General features: G+C 35.8%; 1 protein-coding gene and 1 long non-coding RNA gene across 3 annotated transcripts; one reads left to right on the top strand and one right to left on the bottom strand.

Annotated features, from left to right (window-relative positions):
- Positions 1 to 2,066: 2,066 nt before the first annotated feature.
- Positions 2,067 to 16,224, bottom strand: LOC132037975 (ABC transporter C family member 3-like). The gene is given in 11 exon segments (XM_059428686.1): positions 2,067 to 2,516; positions 2,604 to 2,775; positions 2,777 to 2,844; positions 2,919 to 2,982; positions 3,087 to 3,392; positions 11,298 to 11,512; positions 11,975 to 12,269; positions 12,403 to 12,567; positions 12,709 to 13,350; positions 13,436 to 13,522; positions 13,636 to 16,224. Coding segments are annotated over 11 exon segments (4,503 nt in total). The 5' UTR covers positions 16,000 to 16,224; the 3' UTR covers positions 2,067 to 2,391.
- On the top strand, positions 3,613 to 7,490 carry LOC132037976 (uncharacterized). 2 transcript variants are annotated; one of them, XR_009410152.1, is made up of 4 exons: positions 3,613 to 4,033; positions 5,199 to 5,269; positions 5,395 to 6,996; positions 7,074 to 7,490. It is a non-coding gene; the product is annotated as an uncharacterized LOC132037976 (long non-coding RNA). The 2 variants fall into 2 exon arrangements; XR_009410151.1 differs by having other exon boundaries at positions 5,395 to 7,490.
- Positions 16,225 to 20,017: the final 3,793 nt, after the last annotated feature.

Below are 20,017 nucleotides of genomic sequence, written 5' to 3'. Positions count from 1 at the left end.
ATTTTATTTTCAAAAACATTTTGAATAACAAGACCAAGAAAAATATTATCTCTTTTTAAAAATTCTCTCAAGATAACTCTAATAAGATACCATGAACCCCACATTTTCAAAAATTTTAAGATAGGGGAATAATATTTTTCATAACTCATCATAATAAGTATTATCAATTTCTCATAAGGCTCATCTTATAGATAACAAGCTAATAATATAGCTTCACCCAAAATATTATATTCAACTGATAATCACATTATGTCATCATCGACTAATATTTAAGAAAGTACCATTTTTATAAAAAAAATATCTTACTAAGAGATCTCGTAAAAAATAAGAATATGTTCAGTTGATATGACATACATAAGTGAAAAAAAAGAAAAGAAGAAGTACATATACTAGCATTTATAACATTATTTTTTTTAATAAGCACACACAAATACACCATGATTGCAAACTCATTGCTCATAAGATTATTATTTATGCAACCTTATCATACTAAGAATAAAAAATTCACTCCAACTTTTCTTTTTCGTTAAAAAAGTATATTCCTCATTAACCAAATTGTTCAGAATATTAGCTAGAAACATGGATCATTCAATAATTTTTAGATGTGAGTTTAAGAAGAACTTTTCTCTTTTCAAGGACTACTCAAGTTCTTGAATCACCGAGATATATAAAATATTCTTCTCCTTCTTCAACTTAGGTGTAAACACAAAATTAACTTTACTCGCACAAATATGCTTAGTAGCACCAAAGTCATCTAACACCCATTCTCTCAATTAGCCACTAGATAACCTTTAGAAATGATCACAACAATTTTCATCCGCTCAGTCACATTTATTTTTGTTTAGCGGGATTATCATTCTCTGAATCTTCTTCACATCGAGGTGTATGATGACTTAGTTTGCCACACTCAAAATATTTTTCAAGAATTTCATCACAGTAGCTATATATTAAAACATATATGCATCTACATTCAGCTTGATTAACACCACAAATACAAATATCCACAAATAGTCAAACGATCTGAAAATTATTAGGAACTACTTAAAATAATATTACAACAACGCAAACTCATACCAAAAGGAGATCGTATGTATTAACTTTTTGCAAGAATCAAATCTATGCTCCAAAGGGTGTTTAAGAATTTTCTCACCCATTACTGATCCACTCACAAAAAAGACTTCATTACAATTCCTTCAAGAATTCATATGCAGCAACTGAGACAGCTAATTGATACAAACATAAATTAGCATTTAAAATATTAATTAATTTAAGTCAACAGAAAAACAATTTTTATGTGGACTGCACTATTTTTTTTTTTTTAAACAGGGAGGACAATCATCTAAATAGTTCAATTGAACATTTTTGCACTATTGTAGTATCACTGGCAATTTTTACTTGGTCACTATTGTTAGAAAAATTCTACATGTAGTCTAGATAGGAGTAATAAAAAAAATGCAGCCCGGTGCACTAAGCTCCCGCTATGCGCAGGGTCCAAAAAAGGGCGGGATCATAAGGATCTATTGCATGCAGTCTTACCTTACATTTCCGCAAGAGGATATTTTGACTCGTGCCCAGTACATCGTGCTATTTTATTAACGTGATAAAAAACAATATAAATTTTGAACTCATAAATATTTTTCTCATTTTATGTTATATTCTATCTCTATTACAAAAAGATAGGAAATTTTTTTGTTCACTATGGATAACGATACATTAACAACTAGTCTTAAGATCAATAAATTTTTCTTTGATACAAAATCATGAGAAAAGAACCAAAAAGAGTCAAAATACAAAAGGTGGTTAAAATATTATACATATATTCATTTGATATAACCAGTAGTGAGTAGTTGTCTCCCTTTTTTTCCCACCCAGTGCTTGGAATTCGATTAAATCTAGACTCGCGTCGAGGAGTTACCTTGTCTCTCACCCTAACCGCTAATTAGGGATAAATTGTGAATGAAAATCAACTCACTTGAGAGTTGAGTCAAAGGAGTTTATTGTAAAAGTGTTTCTTTAGCTTGTATAGAAAAGTTCCACACTCGTAATTTCACTTTCAACTCTACACAAAAAAAGTTAATTCTTTTATCCAGAAAGAGCAAAATCCGTGCACTGTTAACTAACTAATCACTTGACTCAACATACATTCAAATTATTGTAAACACAGGTTACGTAGACATCTTCCACATCAAAAAGTCTTAACAAAAACAAATGCCACTTCACTATCAATAATTCAATATTGCACCTATAGATGAACTTTCCCTGCCATAAATTGTTGCAGTTTCCCTCAAGCCACAGGCATGAGCTGCACTTCGCATGTTCTTGTTCAAGCTATGTCACTTAGTTTTCATCATCATTGAGTTAACATGGTTAACGAAGATTAGTGTTGAAGTCTCATGTGTCTGAAAGGTTCTCAAAACTTGAATTTGATCTCATACTATACTCAGCCACGAGCTTGGCAAATAACGAGGATTCGTTCTCTAACAACCTGCCTGGAGTGTCATATTCAGCAATGAGCCCTGCAAGTATAGCAAAAAAGAGAAAAAAAGTAAATACCAAGAATTTCCACCTCCGTTTTCTCCAAAAATGCAAATGTTAATTCTCACCATGTTCTAATAGCAGGACCATGTCACTATCAAGCACGGACGTAATCCTATGAGCAATAGTTATAACCGTGCAATCTGTAAAATGTAGTCTTAGAGTTTGCTGAATTAGATTATCAGTTGCAGTGTCGACAGATGCTGTAGCCTCGTCTAGGACAAGGACTTTGCTTTTTTTTGAGTAGCACACGGCCAAGACAGACCAGCTGCCTTTGGCCTACGCTCCAGTTTTCTCCATTCTCGGATACTGCGGCAATCCAACAGAATATAAGTATCACAGCTTTAAAAATGGAAATCATCGGAACATCATGCGGTTCTAACCTGTAGAATATAGTTTGCCATCCTTCTTCCTAACTTCGTCTCCTAGCTGACACTTGTCAAGTGCCTGAGGCATAAAATTAAATAAAGTTTCTTAATAAATAAAAGTTTTCACTTTCATTTTCATATGTGAGACAAAAATTCCAGAAACAGGCAAGACCAAGTTGCTACCTCCCAAATTTGTTCATCTGAATGCTCTTCAAGTGGATCTAGGTTGCTGCGTACGGTCCCCTCGAACATAGTTGGATCCTGTGGAATTATACTCAATCGAGACCGTAGATCGTGCAGACCGATTGAAGAGATGTTGGTACCATCTATTTTTATCTGTCCAGCAACAGGATCAACTATGCGGAAAAGGGTCTGTATTAGAGTCGATTTACCACTACCTGTCCGACCAACAATTCCAGTCTTCTTCCCACCAAAGAAAGTGCATGTAAGGCCTCGCAACACGAGAGGCATGTGCGGAGCATATCGGACCTATAGAAGTTTTCAGATATATTATCAACACATACAACAAATCATATATATATATAAAAGCAGGCCAAAGGCCCGCTGATGTGGCGCTCTATATGATCAGGGGTACTATTTATCTTTTTCCTAATTTTTTTGACATTTTAAATTAAGAAATTCAATTATTTTAGTTAATTAACTAAAAGGCACAAATCCCTTCGGCCTACAGTTAAAAGAAACCCCAACAGTCGCTGCGCTTCATTTATCCGTATGCCTCCCTTTCTTCCTCCCATTCTCCTCCCTTTCGTTAAGTCAAGCTTTAGGAATTTTTCCCTCTCAGTCTGTTTGATTCCCGGCAAAAGTGCCATTTTCCAGTCGTTTCAAACAAAACCCTGCGTTTTTTCTAACTTTCACTATTAAGGTTCTCTTACAAATTATATTACTTTCATTGTTAAGCATTCTCTTAGAAAATACTTCACCCAATACATAGTGCCAAAGCACATCAACTTCCGCCAAAACATAATTTAATCAATAGGGGATAAGAATTTCACCCATATGCCATTCTGTTTCAAACCAAAACTTTAAAATTTTCATCTCCAATAGCAACAAAGGTAGAGAAGTAATCAGTGGAGGAGAAGAAGTTTATCGTCTGCGAGAAAAATCCAAAGGTACAAAACTTCATGTAAATTGGTGCTTTATTTCATGTATTTCTGTATTAAAGTTCTGCCTTCTTTATATTCCTGAATGTGTGTGCGCGCGCGCGCCACTGTTGTGAGGAACTTCATTTACGGAGTGCCTTTTGTTGTGTCCTTTTTGTTCTCTTTGGTTTATTGTTATTTAATGTTTGACAAATCAAGTGTTGGGTCTCATTATACTCTCACTACAAAACAATTGATAATTTGCGGAGGTTAAAAGTTGCAATTCGCGGAGGTTTTAGCCTCCTTTAGCAAATAGCGGGGGTAAAACCTCCGCGAATTACAACTTTTAACCTCCGCAAATTACCTATTTGTTTGTAGTGTCTCTACGACTCTTGCTTTTCATCTTTCCAATTGAAATTGCCAACTTGGATTCGACACTCATGTCTCCGCAAATCCATGTTGCCATTGCTTTCATATTGTCCCAGCTTTTACTATCCGCATTTGTTGTGTCCTCCTCATATCCCCAAACATTATCAGGTATGTTTATATTAAGTGCATTTATGAGAGAGGTCTGTTTAAACAACAATGTGGAACAAACCGCTGATAACAAGTTGTTTACTGCATTTAGCTTACTAATTAGACTTACTAATAAATGTTGAACAAAAGGGCAAGTATTTCTGCAACTAATATATCTTAAACTGTTTCTATCGCATATCATACTATGGATTGGATTTAACTTATTTACATTGGATAGCGTAATTAGTTTTTTATAATACTTTAATCTGCTTCTTCAAGTAGTTGAACCCTACATATGCTGAAAGATTAAATTTAAGTGAATTGAATGCACCATGCAAGTGCGCATCCTATACCTTCTTTTGAGTTTTAGCCTGTAACCTTGACAAACAAGATTAGTGTCAATGCCTCTTTGCTCTTTTTGACAAAAGCAATTGAAAATAGAACTACTAATTTTTAGATATATATTCGCCAACTTCATGTCCTGATATAGTAGAATTGATGTGTTTTTCTCCTACGGTTGTATTTAATTTATTCATGAGTACAACTACAAGTACCAACTTATGTAAATAAAATTGGTTCTTTCATATACCTGCTTACAATATTTCTTGAATATGCTTATCTTCCTATTCGAGATAGCTAAGCTTTGATTTTAGTCACATTTTCCACTATGTGATCTTAGATACATCAAATATAGTTCACACAAGCCGCTTGAAATACGAGAAATCGAATAGTTCAACCTTCTAAAATCTGGTGAGTTCTTACATTTGTTTTCAACAGATCAAGAATCTTTCAAAAAAGTTGCATATAGGATCAGCAAGCTACTTATTAGTCATGATAGAAAGGTTTATATGTGTTCGAAAATTACTTTTTTGCAGGATTAACAAGCTACAAACCAGTGATGATGGAAAGATTTATGTGTGCTCAAAAACTAACTTTTATTCCTTTGAAAGCAATGGTTCTGTCGCATGGACGTTGTCTCTCAATTATAAATGCAGCCCAAGTATAGCTCCAGTTCCAGGGGAATCAAGAAAGGCGAGGCTTCCACACTATTCTCATTCGTAAGAGACGTCTTTTTATATCCTCATCCTCATTTCTTACTGGTGTATGTGCATATGCTTTGTAATTATTTCTTCCTACAATTTTTTGCAAATTCCTCTGCTTTCAAGCAGAAAAACCAAACCCAAAAACGCAAACAAACAAACACCACTTCAAAAGTCCAAGCCTTTTAAAACTCTTTTGACTCCCTTATTTCTCTTCCTCTCTCCCTCTTCGTCCTTCGTGATGCGTCCAGCAGATGCAACTTTTCCCTTTTATTTTTTCTCAATGACGAGGGCCAACAGATTTACTCTATCTTCATCTTGATTGGTTTCGGATGCATACATCTACCCTGTACGCAAATGTTCAGACTGTTGGAGGGAGCTAATGAGATTCACTTGTATAGGCATTTGGAAATTTTTCTTATTTACTTCCTTCTTGACACATGAGTTATAAACTCGATTTTTTCCTCTTTTCAAATTCAAAAGCCATTCTTACTAACGCTAATGGGAGAGCTCTGAAGACGTGGTTTGGCGTACTAAATTAGCACTTCTTTCCCATGTCCATCTTTTATTATACTATTCTGCACGTCTCGCACTACAATGAATTTTTTTGTCTATATTATATCAGTTATACGCTAAGTTATAATCTGATAGCGAAGTCGCCTTTTCTTAGTACAACATATCAAACTTTAATTGTAATCTATAGCATACTACAATTGTATACCTATAATTTAAGCATGACTTATGCATGTGTATTTTTGCTATAATCGTAATGGATATCCGTGCTTTGGCTACACTCTTTGATTTTAATGTATTCGTAAGTTCCCTTAAATATTATTTAACAATGTGTGAAGTTTCAACTTTTATTTTGCGGATGCGCATTGCATAATGAATCTGTTAGTGATGATTCGCTGGTTTTGTCCCTTTTCAGTTTTTATCTGTCCCTTCATTTGGTTTTTCACATGCTGGAGAAGACTGCAAACTTTCTTTTTCATTTCTTTTGAAGTCCTTTGCTTTAGCTTCCAAGGCAAATTTGATCTCTTCTATGAAGCTGCAGATTTTGATCCCTCGGGAATCCTTTTCCAAAAATTTCACACAAACATCTGTTCGTAGTCATCAGTGTCTTTAGTACGTACTACTTTATAAGTTATAGCATTATAAAGAATTTAGTACTTGCTACTTTCTTACTTTCTATAGTATTTTAGAGAATTTAGTACTAGCTATAAAATCATGTGCACTAAAAAAGTTAGCTTCGTCTTGAACATAATCTCTCGGCTAAAGGAAAAATATTGAACTTTCCGGAGAAACACCTTTTGGATATGATGCCAACCTTATGAAAGATGTCTCAAATGTGAAGGATTGAGATTTAAATTTGAAGTTTGAAGGATTTTTATTTAGATCTCTCCGTCTCTCTTTGATTGAGTGTAAAAAGGTGGCTAGGTAATTAAGTTTTCTCTGACTTTTATGGTGCATCACTTTTTCTAATTTGTAAAATAGCTATATTGTTAGGGATGCAGGACGGAATATATGATGCCACAAATACCACAAGGAAAAGTAGGAATATGCTTTACTAAAACGGCTAAAGGAAAATACCCAGTAGATTTTAGTAAATTATTCGTATATATCGGTATCTTGATAGGATTTTATATTGTCTTATGTTGTATTTTTCACAATCAATGAAAGTCTTAACTTATATCTGATGTTGGAAGGTGGAACGTAGGGATAATATCTCGGTCTTCCTCATTCTTTGTGAAGTCAATGTTCCCATCATTGATTCATTTGAGAGGAAGTCATTGCCTTCTTTTCCGTTGTCAGCAAGATTTAGTATTATGAAGTCTCTCTCACTTTGTGCAACTTCTACCTGTGAATATCAAAGTTTTCAAGCTTCTTTCTATTGAGAAAGAAGTAGAGTTAATGGACATCAATTACGTAGATACACCAATGTAGGATGGAGATCAAGTTATCTAATAAGTAGGTAATTTGTTTTTTGTTTGTAGAAGCTCTTTTTTAAGTGCAATATAGATGAAACTACATTTAGAATTCTCATATTTACATGAAATTTGAGTTGCACAATAAATACTTATAGTTTAGAGACCAAACACGACCAGTGGTATATATGAATTGAGTATTCGGTAGTATATATTGAAGCATGAACGAAAAGGAACGTTATCTATAGCTAATTTCAGGCCTAGAACAAATGGGTCAGATCAGTTTTATCAACTACTCAAATTTTCATCTAAATGGAGAGTATTGAGCTTTCGGGAATGTAATCAAAAGAATTGAGTGCTTCGTTCCGTCGAATATATGATAGTTGGTGATTGTGATCGCTCGATATTTGGTGAATTTAATAAATTTAAACATATTTCTTATGGCCGAGCAAAGGCGCGAGCATATTGACTAGTATATATATAAAAGCAGGCAAAAGGCCCGCTGACGTGGCACTCACACAACCAAGAATTGATATTTTTCTTTTTTCCTATTTTTTTGCCTTTTTCTTTAATTTTTCCATTTTACTTTATGTACAAATGGCCAAAAATCACGACTAATTAAAGCCACAAGTAACAACTGTTCTGAATGAATAGAAAAACAAAACCCTTCCCCTAATTCCTTAAACTTACCCGCCGTTCTAACTCCTCAGGTTTGTTCAGAATAACCACTCCATAAAACAACGGACATGAAGAAATCAATCACCCCTGAGAAAAGTTTGTTCAGCACGTAATTGATACAATTAGGTAACTGTTGATCTCTCTCAACCCCTTTCGAAATGCTATATTCTCACTCCATTTTTATTTGTTCATCCAAGGGTTTTCTTACTATGTTAAAACTATGCTAATATTCATACAGTTTGCATAGTGATAGGCTGCAGATCTCTGCTTTACCGTTTAACATAGTGATTTCATATAGTTTATAGTAAAATCGACCTATGTGCAAAGCATAGCCCGTTGGAGGGAGGGGTACGGTAGTTTAACTGGTGGCATAAAACTAATAACCATACAATAAAACTAAGAGGAAAGAGGCAGAATAAATACGTAATAATGGGGTGTGGGAGATTGAACATGCATTCTTTTCTCCTTGTAATGTCTTTCTTCATGTTGTCGGTACATGTAAGTGCAGTTAACGGTATTTAAGGGAAGGAGCGGTTACATTTTTCTAATCGAATGTGTCCGAAGGGGCACAAGCAACCGTCTGTTAAATTTTCTTAAATAACATTTTTTTCCCATTATTTTAAGAGGTAGGAAAAGAAAAATTCTAACAAAAAAAGATAAATGCAAAAATTGGCATAATAGAGCACCACGTCACCGGCTCTGTGTTTATTTTGCTATGAAATCTACATTACGTTGTTTATTTTGTAACTCTAATTCTTTGGTGATGCCAATAAATTGGAATATTTTTTTTGTTTCTTATTCTTATGCATAGTTGTTTGCGAAGTATTTGTTAGTTCTTACTACACGGAATGTTTAAATTCCTGGTGATACACGATCTATTGATTAAGGTCTGAAACAACAAGATCTTTAGCATATTACTGATATGCTAAAGATAGTAGTCAATGCTTGGTTACAACTAAAGGCTAAGTAGTTCCGTTTTAACCCGAAATCTTGAAGTTATACTTAAGTGGATTTCGTAAGCGATCTTTAATATTCCAGCCTTATAGTTACTTTTGTTATGACAAGTTTATATGTGATGCAGATCACATGGAAGTGATTGGGGTTTGTGAATGTTAATATAACAACAAATGGAGGAGATTAGGTGGTGCTTTTGGTGTTGAAAAAGCTGCAGGTGGTGGCCGTGAGGGATAAAGTGATTCTGGGAAGCAATATATGAGGGGCTCAACTTGGTAACTACACGAGCCTTTTCTTAAAATTCCATCGTGTGTTATATTTTGGGAAGCATGACATTTTAATGTTTGAGTTGCTCTTAGCAATTTGAATTATTAGCATGTCTTAACTATCCTAGATATCAATATCTAATGAATCGAATTAATGATCAATGATAGGGTTGTTTTAGGGAGGAATACTCATTTGATTGAAATGTTTATTAACACTGCATTCTCTTGTTGCCAGATTTAGAATTTTAATCTTCCTCGCCTTTAGTTAGCTGTAGAAATCTAAATAGCGACCTAAGAAATAAGGGCACATTTCCTTTTAGGCAAGTTTTTGAAATATCTTTTAGCCTTCCTCCCTTTTTTGCATTTTGGATGGTAAACTAGAAAATATATCTCTGTGTATACAGTATAATGTTTCTATTGTTCCACCAATTGAAAAGGGACGAACGGGAAAAAATGAAAAAAACAAAAAAAAAAAAAACAGAAGAACCACATGTTGAAATCTCTCTCTATAGTTGCTAAAATTCTTTTTCTCTAATTCTTTCGAATCCTTAAAGATAATCACTTTCATAAATGAGGGCTTGCAATGGTCTGACATATGTATGATTTAGGGGATCATAATTTCAAAAACAATAAGTAATAATATACTTCTCTCTAGATATTCTTTACCATCTCTGCTTAGCCAAAGTACTAATGCAAATCCATTTCAAAAAATTGTACATTGTGTTGCAATTTTCATGTTTCCTTGCAAACGATTAATTTTATTCTCCATGTATGAATTACTTTCAGGGTTCTGACAATTAATTCCGAAGTGGAGAATATAAATTCCTAAAGACAAGAGGGATGGATGAATGATGCTTTTCAAGTGCTTGAGAATTTCATGGAAAGATTTGAACTTCTCGGATTAATAGAAATTGCTTAATAGCAGTCATTGAATTTGAACATTTAGCTTCGTTTTTTGGAAAGAAGACTTCGTTGAGCCTTTTCTTTACGACTTCCATTGAAGAGGATGCTGATGGTATTGGAGGTGGCAATCACAAAAGACTATTATTGTCAGGTTATTGATGATGATTTGCGTGTCATGTAACTATACTCCCTTTGGTGTTAACATGTTAAGATATATATATGTTGATCATTTTCCTTGTGCAGATTATTCTCTTGGAAGAAAGTCGTTTATTTCCTTCGTTTCAATAGTACTAAGTAGCTTTAATGACTTAAAATTGGTGTCAAATATCAATTAATGCTGCACTCCTATTTTCCGTCAAAGTCAACGAAAGATTAGGTTGTTATTATTTCGAAGGAGTGAACACTGCGGTTGTTATTATTTGGAAAGAGTGCTTTGAAATATTAAGTTACTTTTTACCTTCATATGTATTCTAGGGAAAAAGTGGTCTCTTGTGTGCTTTAAGTACATACAAATGTACACTTTCGTTTTTCTCCTTCTAAATTTTTGTTATTGTGGTGTAAATAGAATTTGGAGTTGCTATTTTTGGGGACGAACGTTTGTGTGGTTAGAACTTTTCAATCTTAGTTGCTACAATATGTATTAAAGTTTTAGTAAGATGCTATCATCTGCTTTGATTTTTTCTTTTTGTAAGAGGATTTTCTTTTACCTTGTACCGGGATATTGTTATATTGTTGTTCATGTAGCATTCAAATTTTAAATGCCAGAATATTTTTTTTTAAGTAGAAGATTTTCTTAAATTTAATCATTACCGCATTGTCTTCTATCAAATCTTTTTGTTTTGCTACGAGTATCAACTATTTTAAAAGGGTGAAATATTGTTTCGCTACGAGTATCAACTATTTTAAAAGGGTAAAATAAGTACTACCACAGCTATTGTTTTAAGTTAATGGCCGCGCGAAGCGCGGGAATATTCACTAGTTAACAATAAAACCAGAGAATAACTCAATTTACCTGAAGATTGCTAAAATCAATCTCTCCACAAGATGGCCAATTAGGAACTGGTCTGTTAGACTCTATGATAAGAGGAGGTTCACTTGGAAGAGCAGTATACTGAAGTATTCTTTCAACAGAAATAATTTTATTTTCCATCATACAAAGCTTCCATACAACCCAAGCTTGAACTGCGTTCAGATTAAGTCCGTATGTAACAGCTAAGCCAGCAACACCTGTAAAGCAGAAACAAGGAGAAAATACTTGTGAGATGTACTCTTTAGAACGAGGGGCAATTGCACTTTGGTCCCTCCATGAATTCCGGTTTTGGTCCTTGTAATATTTTGGTAAGCACATTTAACCTTCAATTAACTAAAATATGTGTTTTTGACCCCTTCATATAAGAAGTATGTGATATTTAGCATATTTTTAGAACTATATAACCCTCAAAGATGGAGTAACAGAACAAATTTAACATAATACATCGATAATAGAATGGTTTAGCACTTAATTTGTGCAGATCCATAGAGTGAGGGATCAAAAGTGCACACATCAATTCAGTGAAACATGCTTAATAAGAAATCACAAGGACCAAAGTTAGAATTTATCGATATTTGAAGGGCTAAAAGTGCTAAAATCCCTTAGAACTATTTAACCAATTTCAAGGAAGGAAAACCTAATGAAAATAGAGTACTTACTCGGGTCAATTGTTCCAACAGGAAGAGAGATCAGGAAAATCAGGGAGAAAGCAAAAGTGATGAGAGATAACATATCCAAACGCATGCAAAGCCACTCCATCGCAACAGCTGTGTGAAACTTAGGCCGAGAATAATTGTCTATCAATTTCATACTTGCATCCTGGAATCTAGATTCCTGATCGAAACTTCTAATTGTGCTTGATCCTGAAATTGTCTCGGCAAAGTGTCTGTACATTCGAGCTTTGCATGTTCCGTTTAGACGTGCCAGTTCTCGTGCCGAAGGTATGTAATATTGCTGCAATTAAACAAAACCCTTCCACCACTTAAATATAATTCATGTTTATAAACGTCGCTAAAGTTATAAATTCACTTTGTGAAAGAGCATAAAGAAAACGAAAAAAAGAAAAAAGAAAAGGCAAAGTAGCAACCTCCAACCAGATGCAAATTGCAATGACCGGAATAAAGACGATGAAGACCTGCCATGCGACTTGTGACATTACTGCAATAATTCCTATAAGCTGTATTATTGTGAAGGCAAAGGATCCAACTAGAAACGGAATGTTCAGATCAATAGCACTTTGGTCTGTCGATGCCTGTTATCATACCAAAGCACATTTGAGCAAATTTCGAAGTTACGGGCTAGTTAATTTCGATAATATTCATTGGTCTTGTAAAGAAAGATTGACATTAATAAGAAAGAAGGGATAAGTAAAGAAATGTAATCATTGACTAACTCTATTTAGAATCCGTCCACTTGGTGTGGCATCGAAGAATGACATTGGAGCACGGAAAATGCAAAGATGCATTCTATGGAAAAGCAATGAGGCTGTCTTATATCCAGCGGTAACAAGAAGCATGGATCTAGCAAAGATGCACAAAGCACTTGGAATTCCTAAAGCAACATATACGATGATGAGGGCAGAACTACCAACATGAGGTGGGTCACTCTTCGAGACAGGGGTTGCCCAAGCCATCCAATAATTGCTTCCAATTTGAAGGATCTGAAAACCAGTTTGTGCCAACAGTACAACTGGGACAAGAGCACCTCCATATGCAGTTGTTATATATTTCCAGTAAACTGAAATACCGACACTGCCCTTTTCTCTTTCTTCCTCCTGAACAATTTGTCCCTTTGGTCCAACAATATCATCAACTTTACCATTTTGGCCATCTGAAGCCGCCTTATTATCCTGCACATTTGTATTATCACCAATCATTCCACTACTTTCCTCACTCTTCCTCAATGCTTCTCCCTTAACTGTGTCAATTGCTGTTAAAGCGTCTTGGTGAGCACCCACAAGTTCCATGAAATCACTACCTAATTTGAGAAGATCGTTGTATTTCCCAGCTTGACTGATCTTTCCATCTTTCATGACCTGAAGAGAAATATCATATCAAATGAGTTAAGTCTATGAACATTAAACAACACTGATTACTTGAGGAACGAAAAGGAAAGAGCACCAAGATCAAATCTGCAGCAGGCAAAAACTCCACTTGATGAGTAACATATAAAACTGTTTTTGAATTCAATAGCCCCATTATACATTCCTGCAATTAAACGATGGGTCAATCAAGGGTTTCATCCATGGTTCATACATAGATTCAGAGAGCAAAGGCTAAAAAGTACCAAGCGTGCACTTAAAGCATATGAAAGAACTTACATTGAAGAGATGGGTTCCGGTATGAGCATCCACAGCACTGAACGGATCATCGAACAGGTAAACATCAGCATCCTGGTACAGAGCACGCGCAATCTGTATTCTCTGCTTCTGTCCACCGCTCAAATTTATGCCTCTTTCACCTATGAATGTTTGATCACCAAAGGAAAGAATTTCCAGGTCCTTCTATAAGGAGCACGCTTCAAGAACTTTATCATACTTCTCCCTCTGCATCTCTTTACCAAACAATATGTTCTCCTCTATCTTTCCACTCTGTATCCAGGGCGACTGTGCAACGTAAGCTTTCGTTCCACCGAGTTTAATAGTCCCCGATAACTTCGGCATCTCCCCTAAAATGATAGAGAGTAAGCTTGATTTTCCTGAACCAACAGTACCACAAACGGCAACTCTCATGCCATTAAGCACTTTAAGATTTACATCCTTCAGCAGTGGAGTGGAGGAGGACGGGTCCCACGCGAAGTTCCCATCAACAATCTCAACTGCTATATCAGAACTACCTTTCGGAAGCTTCTCGATGACATCAGGCTGCAAGTCATCAAGAGAAAGGAAAGACGCAATACGATCAAGAGAAACTTTGGTTTGAGCAATCACTGAAATCGTATCTGGGAGATTGTAGATTCGCTCTTGAAGAATTCTAAATGTCGCGAGTGCAGACAATATCTTCCCGGATTCAAGCGGGATACCCATAAGCATTGCAGCACCGAAAGTCGTCATGGAAACAAATGTAGGAGAAACGGAAAAGACAAAAATAGTCATAGCTGATGTGTACACATACTTCTTCAACCATCCCGCCTCAGTACTTCTGAGGTCTAAAATCCTAGACAAAAACTTCATCTCCCAAGCTTGAAGTTTAAGTATTCTCATATTCCTTAAGACTTCAGATGTAGCCTTCATCCTTTTATCTTTCGATTTCATGAGTTTCTCCTGAAACTTCTCCTGCAAACTTCCTAAAGGGATGTTTAGCAACATCACTACTGTTGTAGCAACAAATGCCGCAATTGCAGCAAGGCCGAGATTTTTATAGAGTATCACTAAGGCAAGACCGACTTCTATTATCACCATCCAGGGATCATGCATATACCAACCGAATTCACCGATCCTCTCCGCATCAACGGTCATAAAATTGATAATCTCTCCACTAGTGTGGCTTTGCTTCGACTGACAAGAAAGGGTTAAACCCTTGTTGTAGATTTTGGCAACAAGTGCTGCCCGAGCCCGATACCCTCCCTGCTGCACCTTGAAAAACCAATGCCTTTGTGCCAAACACTCAACCAACTTTGCAACAAAGAATGCAGTAACTAAGACATAACCTTCATTATCAAAGTCCCATTTTCCGTTTAGATACTGAACTAAGGTATCGATGAGGTACGGGCCAACGTAAGAAGCCAAAACGTAAATCAGCACAAAGAATGCTGATAACACTATTTCCTTCCACACGGTGAAAATCAAAGCCTTCACCAACATAAGGGTAGTCATACGGTTACTATCGACTCGGGCCCCACCTACGGATTCTAGTTTTTCTCTAAAAATCGGAAAAGTCCCTCTAACACTATCATTAATATCAAGCTGAGGAACATCCTCAAGGTCTAGTGTTTTCTTGTAGCCAGCAGAAATAAGGGGACCCATCCAAGAGAAAGTAAAGAGACTAAAAATGTTAGCATTGGCATAAGGAGTCACAGTTTGATCCCCAGTAGACTTTTTTGAGTCTATACCGTTCAATAGAGGTTCCTCAAGCATATTTTCCTCACTTTCTTTTTTAACAATAAACCCCACAAAGCAGAAAAACAACCCCATAATAGTGAAAACAACATCAGGTACCCAAAATTGAGTTGGCAAAGATTGGTGCTTTTTGCCATAAACAAGGTCTATAACAAGGCAATAACAAGGAAAAGAAAAGAAAATCCCCCACCAAACTCTTAAAACAAAAGGGTATCTTTTTTCACCTGAATTAATCAACTGGGCGTGCAAGAAAACAGATATAGACGACCAAGCTAGAAATTTTAATGCAAAATCTGAAAGGGTTATAATCTTTTCATCTGACCAACCAGTTGTATACCAATAAAAATGAGTTAACAAACATAACAAAAAACTAAAGATGGCAAGACTTATAGAGCAAAACAAGGTTGGTTTATAGTACATGAACCTAACATTCCTCCTAGTACTATGTTTGTTGCCAACATCATTGTCTTTTCTTATTTTTTTCCAAACCCATAATCCAAGAATTACAAGGAATAATCCTAGGTGAAAAGAACAACTAATGCCTCGTAAGAAAATTGGGTTTAAGATGGATTTATCAACACCCACATGCCTCAAAGACTTGCCCTTAAACATATTTGCAAATTCCATGATTTTTTTTTTTTTTTTTTTGAAGTTTTGGAGGTTCAAGGTTAAGTTTTTAAGGGACACGTTTGGTTTTCTTTGAAAGTTGTGTCTCGTGATATGAATTATGGGCTGTGTAGCTTATGAGTCTTTATGGGACTGGTATATATACTGGTTTGTTTTTGGATTTTGTTTTTAAAAAATTCCAACTTTTACTTGATTGATTAATCATTGTGCATTTGTGGGAAAAGAAAAAATGGTGATGGTAAATAGGAAGAAAGAGAGACTTTGGTTGAGGGTTAGGAGTCCGCGACTTTTTTAGTAGGGAAAAAAAAAATTACATAAGTAGGTTTCAAGCACAGAATTCGTGCGTGAAAGAGGTATCTTTGGCCAATTTTTTTTAAAATTAAATTTTTTTTCCGTACTTTGACTGAAGGTTAATCATGTTTCAAAACGCCGGAATATCAATATTTTATATAGAACTTAATATCTTTTTTTGCGTACAATAATGTCAGCTCATTACATTAAGTACACCTCAACATTTGGATCATCGTTTTAGGGGTTCTAAAGTGCCCCGAAATAAGTTTTGTTTGTTTGAAAACTTGTTAATGTTATTTTGGTTCAACTTATATAGCAACAAAGATTCTAATTAATCATCATTAGGCGAAGAAGGGGACAAAGAAACAGGAGGACCTAGAGCCAGTTTGCCAATAGGTATTGGCTTGTTCAAGCTAGATGCACTGTTCCTCGGAGGAGAGAAAACAACCAGAAGATATTCATCTGTGTCACATAGAAAATTTGAGCACGAGAAGTGCTTCAGCAATTGTTCCTTCCTTCTAGAATCTGACACATAAAGGCTTGATTTGACAATACAATGTTGCATTATTTGACCGTTTTAATATGACTTGTATTGCGCACCATTTTAATGCGCAATGTAATTGTTGATTTGACAACACACCACGCATGACAATTTCAGGAATCTATTTAACATGAATATTGGACGAGTGAAAAACTCATCAATTTCATAAGTCTAAGTCTTACAAGTCATTGAAAAAAATAATAATCAAAATTCATAGAAAAATTGTCTCAAAATGCTTCAACTGTTAGGGTTTCATTAATTTGGGATGGAGATACCGTTGAGGACAATTACTCCATTCGTTACAGTATCAAACCAAAAGCCCATGTTAAATTTCCAACAACTTTAAATTATGAAACACTAGTCAGTTACATGCACAAAAGAATGAAAACTAAACCCACTGAGTTTGAATCTCAATAACAGGCAGATATCCACAAACAATATCAAACGGTGTAGTGCGTTATGGCATGCACAATATCAACGATGATGAATCTTTGAGTGATTATTTGGGATCATGAAAGAATATAGTGGTTTAGTATCCATTAATGTTCTTGAGATGTATGTTGAAAAGATACCTCGAGAAGAAGTCTCTCAAGTCCAGCCTATTCATGGTAACACTTATGGGGACTTTAGTTCTTATGGAGACATTTTGAGTGGTCAAGTGTCGCTGGAAAATCTATGCCAGCAATTTAATCAAGCTTACAATGAAATTTGGTAAATATGCATTTTTATATTATTATTGTGTGTAGTAGCACGTGTTTGTTGTATGAATTGGTAAATAACCATTTTTCAAATATTTATAGGAACTATTCTCAAAACTCTCCAGTAGTACCAAATATGGATGTTGGTCAATCCTCTCAGTTTGGTGGAGCTGATCATTCTCCACACCATGACAATGCTTATGAACAACAGTAAGTTCATCACCTTGATATTAAATAATCTATATATATATATATACATGTATACATATATTGGTATTTAAAATATATTACTTTTCGTGTAGGAGGAGAAATGCACTTGATAATGAAGATTTTTCAAATTATTATGAGTCATCATCAAGTGATAACGATGAAATAGCTAATAATGCAGAGGTAACCGATTATTATGATGTTCAAGTTGGCATGACCAACAATATTCCTCAAAGCCAAAACCAACAAGAACCAATGCACCACCACTGATGGCTAAAAACCCAACTTCTGAAAGCTCAATTCAGTGGCATTCTAACAATATTCCTTAGCTTGACAGCCTGCAAGGTCATGATGATGCATTTGTCTTCACAATAGAAAATGATCATAGTCACCTAAAAACCTGGATTGAACCAAAGGATCTCAACAGAGATCGATGCTACCTTGCAGTAGGAATGTTGTTCGCATCCAAAAAGCATTCCGACGGGCTATCAAAATTTATTGTTTTAAGGACATGAGGGAGTTTAAGGTTGATCAGTCAAACACAAACATATGGAGGCTAGTTTGTAGACGATGGTATCAAGGCTGTGAGCGGTTGCTTCGGGGAATTGTTAAGCCTGATGGTATGTGGGCTATCACAAAATTCCGCCAAAGACACACTTGTGATATGGAAGACAATCGAGCAGATCATTATAATTTAGATACAAACATGATTGCTCAAGTGTTACTTAAAGACGTTTCCGAAACGCCAAGGTAACTTATCCTACCTAGTAAATTATATGATTTATATGAATTAAAAGATCATTACTAAATGTTGTTTGTTTAAACTTGTGCAGGATCCCCATCAAAGATTGTATTAGAAACGTTCAAACCGTATATGGTAAAACTATAAGCAACAAAAAGGGATTTCTCGGGTATAGACGTGCTTTTGAGATGATCTTTGGAAATTGGCATACCTCTTTTCAATTGCTGCCAAGATATATGGCGGCTCTACAACATTTTAATGCTGTTACTGTTGTAGAGTGGTGGCTTATAGAGGTTAAAATTTTCAACTTCGTATTTTGGACATTCAAACCATGCATTGATGGGTTTGCTCACTGCCGGCCAGTGATATCCATAGATGGCACGCATGTATATGGTGCATACGACATCAAGCTCCTAATTGCAGTAGGAATGGATGCCAATAGGTCAATATTCCCTCTTGCTTTCACAATTGCCGTTAACGAGAGCAACGACACATGGGGGATCTTTTTGACTCATTTGAAGACTCATGTTATTGAGGATCGTACGGGCATATGCGTGCTGTCCAATCATTATAAAGGCATATTGCACAATATGGATAATTTGCCGGGGTGGCAGCCTCCCCTTGTTTACCATCGCTATTGCTTAAGGCACTTGAAGGCAAATTTGCAATCAAAGTTTAACAATGGCACTCTAAACAAATTGATTGGGGGGGAGGGGGGGATGGAGGGGGAGGGGAGCTGCGATGGAGCATCAATAAAGAAAATGGGCTCCAAAAATGGATCTGATCAGGGCAGTTAGTGAACCCGCATACATTTGGTTGATGAAGCTCGAAATTAAAAAAGAGACGTTTCATGCTAATGGAGGCAAAAGATAGGGCATGCTCACAACAAACAGCTCAAAATCTTTCAATGGCTTGCTGAAATCTGCTCGGGGACTACCTGTCACCGCAATGGTGAGAGTGACTTTCAAGCAGATTGTGGAGCGATTTGTGGTTAGGACAAGGCAGGCCAGAGCGATATTAGCTGAAGGCGGGACATCGATGCCAAAGCCCTCCAAAAAGATGGAGCATTATAGAAAAAAATGTGAGCTTCACCAAATGACCGAGTATGACCCCATTCAACGTATGTATGAAGTTAGGATGGGTTATTACAACGGTAACGGTGGAAACGTGCATACCGTTTATGAGGCAACAAGAACATGCACTTGTGGTAAGTGGCAAACGTACCACATGCCGTGTTCTTATGCTGTAAAGTTCTTTGAGAGAATAAAAAAATGGTAACAAGTTATGTGGCGGGGGAATACAAGGTCCACAGTTACCTTAGAGCATATTGCGGCCAATTCCACCCACTTGGTAATAAAGCTTATTGGCCAAACGAGCCGTTTTCAATGGTTGCTAACAAGGATTACATAAGGAAATTGGGCATTAGCTCACGGAGTCGTAGACCCAATCAAATGGATGTTAGTGAAAGAACTTACTCTCGCAAGTGCTCTACAGGTAAGCAATATGGCCATGACAAGTATTCGTGTGGGCAACAAGGCC

Source organism: Lycium ferocissimum, chromosome 11 (assembly GCF_029784015.1).
Source record: "Lycium ferocissimum isolate CSIRO_LF1 chromosome 11, AGI_CSIRO_Lferr_CH_V1, whole genome shotgun sequence".
NCBI classification, from domain to species: domain Eukaryota; kingdom Viridiplantae; phylum Streptophyta; class Magnoliopsida; order Solanales; family Solanaceae; genus Lycium; species Lycium ferocissimum.
The sequence above is the reverse complement of the archived record's forward strand: the minus strand, read 5'-3'. Positions and strand labels throughout refer to the sequence as shown.